The sequence below is a fragment of the Humulus lupulus genome, chromosome 1, assembly GCF_963169125.1.
Source record: "Humulus lupulus chromosome 1, drHumLupu1.1, whole genome shotgun sequence".
Lineage (NCBI taxonomy): Eukaryota > Viridiplantae > Streptophyta > Magnoliopsida > Rosales > Cannabaceae > Humulus > Humulus lupulus.
The window spans coordinates 300673229-300679304 of NC_084793.1; the positions used below are offsets into that span (position 1 = coordinate 300673229).

Consider the following 6076-nt stretch of genomic DNA (forward strand, 5'->3'; position numbering starts at 1 on the left):
TTTACACCAATAATAAAATTCTGACCCAAGAAAGCTTGTCTTTTGTATTCACCAACAAGGCTTGTATTAATTGACTGAATATCTCCCTCTTTGATTTGTAACTTGAATTTAGATTTCAGTCTAAGTCAAAATTTAATCACAAAATCTAAACTGAAATTACTTTCACAAGCTCTTCTCCATTCTTCAACACATGTTAGATTGTTGTCAAATTTAAAAATACTTTACAAAATTAATTATATTGTCTGAGGGAAGTTCTTGTGTTTCCATTGATATTCATCATTTACTTTGATTTGAGGTATTTTTTAATTTTAAAATAAATAAATAAAATCTTTGTTGAATTACTACACATTCCAAAGTCCAAACAACACAGGCCTAACATTCACTTTACATCTTCACACACCAAAAAAAAAAAGAATCCAATTCCTATTCACACATCAATTATCATAATAATATAAAATAGAAATTAATTCTAAATTAATATCTTCTCGAACTTGTGTTCCTTGGAAGAGTAGCAAAACTAGGAGCCATACCAAACGACGGCGTTTTATCATTCCCATCACCCGACGAATGCTGATTTTGGCCCATTGGTGGTGCTTGCTCCGAAGCTCTCCACATCTTCACCGACTTATCCAAACTACCACTATAAACAATCCACCGCCGCTCTCCGCCCTCCTCCGCCGCCGTATTACTATTTTCCCGCTCTTTCTCGACAGCCAAACACTTGACGGGTCCCATATGACCCGTCAAAACAGACAAACAAACGTGGTCCCCACCTTGAACCCTTTTCCATACACAAATCCCCATATCCGCCGAGCCACTAAACACCAAGCTTCCCGCCGTGGCCAAGCAGAGCACGGCCAACTTATGACCCCTCAAAACGCCGCCGTGTGACAAGGACTTATCTCTCTCCCAATAGTTAACGGCTCCGTCAGATGACCCGCTGTAAATGTACGTCGCTTCTTGGTTCACCGTTAACGCCGTGACGGCGCACTCCTGCTTTAACAACGTTTGAGAGAAGAAGTGTTTCGTTCCTTTACCTTGATACTCTCTGCGCCAGACCTTAACGGTTCCGTCAGCCGAGCCGGTGAATACCAACCCGTCGAAAGCCGTGACCAAGGCGTTAACGGCGTCGTCGTGAGCTTTAACGGATTCTAAGCATTTGAAGTCGGAGACTTTCCAGACTTTGAAGGTTTTGTCCCACGAAGCTGAGTAAAGCAGTGTACCATCTTCGCTCAAGCTAAGGCACGAGATTGCGTAGAAGTGTTTGATCCATAGAACGCTACGGTGTCTTCTAACCTCGACGTAATTACTCGGCTTCATCGAACATTTTATGTAGTTCTTCAAAGTGGGCAGAGTCCCGACTCGCTTATAACTCGGCGAGCTCTTGTTCGAGACTTTCCAAACCCGGATCTTTCCATCTTGATGACCGGTAAAGATTCTGTCACCGGAGATAACTATGGCTTTAACCAACCCACTGTTCGATTTGAATCCGGCGTATTCCCTCTGGTTCTTCCATACCCGGATGTTCTTGCTGTCGGAGCCGGTGTATAACAAGTCACCGGCGGCGGCCAATGAGTATATGTGGCCTTCTTCTCGGACGAGCGAGCCCATAAGGACGTTGGAGAAGGTGTCATTTCCCGGAGAAGGGTTATGGCTCACGTGGGTAGACCAAGGTGACTTGGCGTATGGGGACATGGATCCGGAAACTTCGTCGTCTAGAGCACCGGCGGTAGAGTCACCAAAGTCGTTTGGAGGACTGGTCAGTGGAGTACCGTCGTTTATTATGTTATCACGTTCGTCAAAATCTTCAGAGTTCTTTAACCTGCCGAATCTTTGTCCTCGGCTACTGAACTCATCGGTAAATATACGGCCCCCTGTTCTTGACGAGCTCTTCTTCATCATTTTATTTTATAGCTTCATTAAAAAACACTATATTTTCATACCCGAATAAAGTTATATGTGAGTGTTTATTATAAACAAATAATGTTCTATTATATATATATATATATATGTGACTAATGGTTATGGAAGAAAGGAATAAAGAAGATTTCAAGGTAGGAAGGAAGCCGAAAGGAAAAAACAGAGTGAATCGAAGAGGAAGACAGATAATAAAGGAATGAAAAGTATAAGAATTAAAGTTTTTTTTTCTTTCTATAATAATAATATTATTATTATTGCTGTTGTTGCCAAAAAGAATAAGAATTGAGGATTATTCTATGATGGTTGGTTTGGTGACCTTTAGTTTGAGAGAGAGAGTTGAGGTAATAAAGAACGGTAATGGTTGAAGAAAAGATTATGTCCTGTAATGCTAAAGACTATTTTTAGTCATTTTCTAAAACAAAAAAGGAATTCTAAAATGTACTAATGGAAATAGGGAACCATCTTCGGTTGTAAACAAAACATTCGTTATATTGTTAAAATTTATTAATTAAAAAAAGAAGAAGCTTGACCCTTGACTGGTTCAATTCAACATGTTTTGATCAATTGCTTATTAAATTGATAATTTTTCTTTAGAGTAATTAAATTAATACTATGATAAGTGTCGTTAGAAGTATTATTTTTCAAATAAAATAAATAACTAACTATAACTATTTTGCAAAAAAAAAAAAAAATACTATTACACAACAATGTTGTATGGCGATAAAATAAGTCATAGCTATCAGGGATGTAACAGAGTGTATTTTTAGTCATTTTCTAAGTACTTTTTTTTTTTTTTTTTCTGCTAACGGCTTACAAAAATTTTAAATATAAAAAATTGAATAATATCCGCATCACGTAAAGTGTAAAAGAGAATTCCATAGCACTCCTGAAGTACCTTCCAACCATCTCAAAACTCTTTTCTTTTTATATGTTGATGCGATTTTTCGGCAACAGATAATTATACGAATAAACGGGATGGATTAGTACTTAATGGTGAACCGTAATATGTAAATATTTATGTGTTAAACTGACGAGAATAGTTTAGGGGGAAGGTTATAACTCCTTTCATTTTGGGTGGTTCGAAGGTTAAAATCTATCTAGTCCACCAGTCAATATTATTGATATATCTCTGGTATTCCTCACAGGGTGTTTCTTTACAAATTAGAAGACAACCATTTGCAATGCCCAGGGTCTCCATATTTATAGGGAGAGGACACCTGGGCGTTGGCAAAGGGGGTCATCCCGTGACCTTCTTACCCAAATACATTTTTTTTTTCTACTAACAGCTTACAAAAATTTTAAATATAAAAAATTGAATAATATCCGCATGACGTAAAGTGTAAAAGAGAATTCCATAGCACTCCTGAAGTACCCTCCAACCATCTCAAAACCCATTTTTTCTATATGTTGACGCGGTTTTTCGGCAACAGATAATTATACGAATAAACGGGATGGATTAGTGCTTAATGGTGAACCGTAATATGTAAACATTTATGTGTTAAACTGACGAGAATAGTTTAGGGGGAAGGTTATAACTCCTTTCCTTTTAGGTGGTTCAAAGGTTAAAATCTCTCTAGTCCACCAGTCAATATTATTGATATATCTCTGATATTCCTCACAGGGTATTTCTTTAAAAATTAGAAGTCAACCCTTTGCAATGCCCAGGGTCTCCATATTTATAGGGAGAGGACACCTGGGCGTTGGCAAAAGGGGTCATCCCGTGACCTTCTTACCCATCATGTCACTTCTGTGACACTTATGATTAATTCCTAAAACCTGACAATGAAGTGTTGTCTAATCAATAGGTAAGGGGGATAATGGGCCGCATGGCCCAAACCAGTCGTGGGGTGCCTGAACACGCACGTTTATGTTGCGTGTCCGAGAATTCAGGAATGGAGTAGACACGTGATGTCTGATATGCGAACGTTTACATTGCGTGGTTGACTTTATAAAGAGTCGGAGGTGTCAGCTCTATGTCGTACCTCGAGCTTGACGTAGTTCCAGCTCGTGGTGTCCACACTGCTTATCCGATGCCTTCGAGGATTCTTACTAAACCTTTGACTACCTCGAGCTAAAGAGGTGGAGACCCGTAACAGCAGCTCCGGGTAGGTGGCCTCCACGTGGCTGATAGGATTATGCCCTCTTCCAGCTCGCTAATAACCCGTGGATGTTTAGGGCATACATTTGCCCCCCAAGCCCCTGCTCGTGGCATATGACGTTGAAGGAGTACGAGCAGCGCTATCCAACTCACGATATGGAGTTGGCAGCGGTGGTCTTTGCGTTGAAAATCTGGCGCCATTATCTTTACGGAGAACGGTGCAAGATTTATACGGACCACAAGCGTTTAAAGTACTTCTTTACTCAAAAGGAGCTCAACATGAGGCAGCGCAAGTGGTTGGAGTTAGTAAAGGATTACGACTGTGAAATCCTATACCACCCAGGAAAGGCGAACGTAGTTGCCGATGCGCTTAGTAGGAAAAGTTATGGGAATTTAGCAGCTTTATCCGGAATAGAAAAGCCGTTACAGCAGGAGCTTATCAGCGCCAGGATAGAAGTAGTTGTAGGCAAGCTGGCTAACTTGTCTATCCAATCGAATCTACTAGAAGATATACGAAATGGTCAGGTATATGACGACACACTAGAGCACATATGGGTGCAGTCAGAGAAGGCAAATCTACAAATTTCTCAATCTCTAGCCAAGGTTTATTGAGATATAAGGATCGGGTATGCGTGCCAAATGATCAAAGTATTAAGAAGACGATTCTGGAAGAAGCGCACAGCACCCCGTACTCAGTTCACCCAGGGTCTACCAAGATGACTCATGGCATCAAGGCAATCTACTGGTGGCCAGGGATGAAGAAGGACATAGCAGAGTATGTATCTAAGTGTCTTATATGCCAGCAAGTGAAAGCAGAGCATTAGCGGCCTGCAGGTTTATTGCAACCGCTTAGCGTACCAGAATGGAAGTGGGACGATATAGCTATGGACTTCGTGACAGGTTTGCCAAGGACGAATAAGCAGCATGATTCCGCTTGGATAGTAATAGATAGACTAACCAAGTCGGCTCATTTCCTACCTGTTAGGACTTCATACACGGCAGACCAATATGCAGACATCTATATCCAAGAGATTGTACGGTTGCATGGAATCCCCAAGACGATAGTGTCAGATAGAGGATCGGTGTTTACATCAAGATTTTGGGGAAGTTTACAGCAAGCTATGGTTACTAAGTTAAGCCTTAGTACAGCTTTTCATCCTCAGACAGAAGGGCAGTCCGAGCGTATGATTCAGATTTTAGAGGATATGTTACGCGCGTGTGTACTTGATTTCGGAGGATCATGTAACAAGTACTTGCCGTTGATAGAGTTTTCCTACAACAACAACTACCAGTCAATGATCGGGATGGCACCTTATGAGTGTTATATGGAAGAAGGTGCCGATCACCGTTGCACTGGGACGAGGTAGGAGAAAGGCAGCTTCTAGGGCCCGAAGCTGTTAGACAAGCTCAAGAAGCAATAGCGCTTATTAGACAGCGTATGTTTGCTGCTCAAAGCCGTCAGAAAAGCTATGCGGATGCCAAGCGACGCGATGTGGAATTCCAAGTTGGAGATCAAGTCTTCCTGAAGATATCTCCTATGAAAGGTGTCAAGCGGTTCGGAAAGAAAGGCAAGCTTAGTCCCCGATTCATAGGTCCTTTTGAGATATTGGACAAAGTGGGACCAGTTGCGTATAGACTAGCCCTAGCGCCAGCACTAGCCGATAGTCACAACGTGTTCCACATCTCGATGCTACGCAAATATGTGTCAGACCCATCTCACGTCCTCAAGTACGATACGATAGCACTCCAGAAAGACTTAAGTTACGAGGAACGACCGGTTAGCATCCTGGATAGGGGGATGAAGTAGTTACGGTCCAAGAGCTTTCCTATATTCAAAGTCCTATGGAGTAATAGTTCTGAACGAGAGGCAACGTGGGAGTTGGAGGAGGACATGCAAGGCCGGTATTCGGAATTATTTGGTAAGTAAATTTCGAGGACGAAATTCTTTTTAGTAGGGGAGAATTGTAGAGTCCAAGAACTTTACTTAGCTAAGTTAGATAGTATTATCTTTTTGACTGTGGATTTTTGGTTCAGACCGGGATTTATTTGGACACTCGT

At 41.2% G+C, this 6076-nt stretch overlaps 1 protein-coding gene across 1 annotated transcript; it reads right to left on the reverse strand.

The window, feature by feature from the left end:
- Positions 1-314: 314 nt before the first annotated feature.
- On the reverse strand, positions 315-2108 carry LOC133812277 (protein JINGUBANG). Its single transcript, XM_062246267.1, has one exon. It carries the CDS (start codon positions 1900-1902, stop codon positions 475-477), a length of 1428 nt encoding a protein of 475 aa, XP_062102251.1. The 5' UTR covers positions 1903-2108; the 3' UTR covers positions 315-474.
- Positions 2109-6076: the final 3968 nt, after the last annotated feature.

Bases quoted from the DNA above. Each gene is read 5' to 3' on its own strand.
- LOC133812277 (XM_062246267.1), bottom strand. From the start codon at position 1,902: ATGATGAAGAAGAGCTCGTCAAGAACAGGGGGCCGTATATTTACCGAT.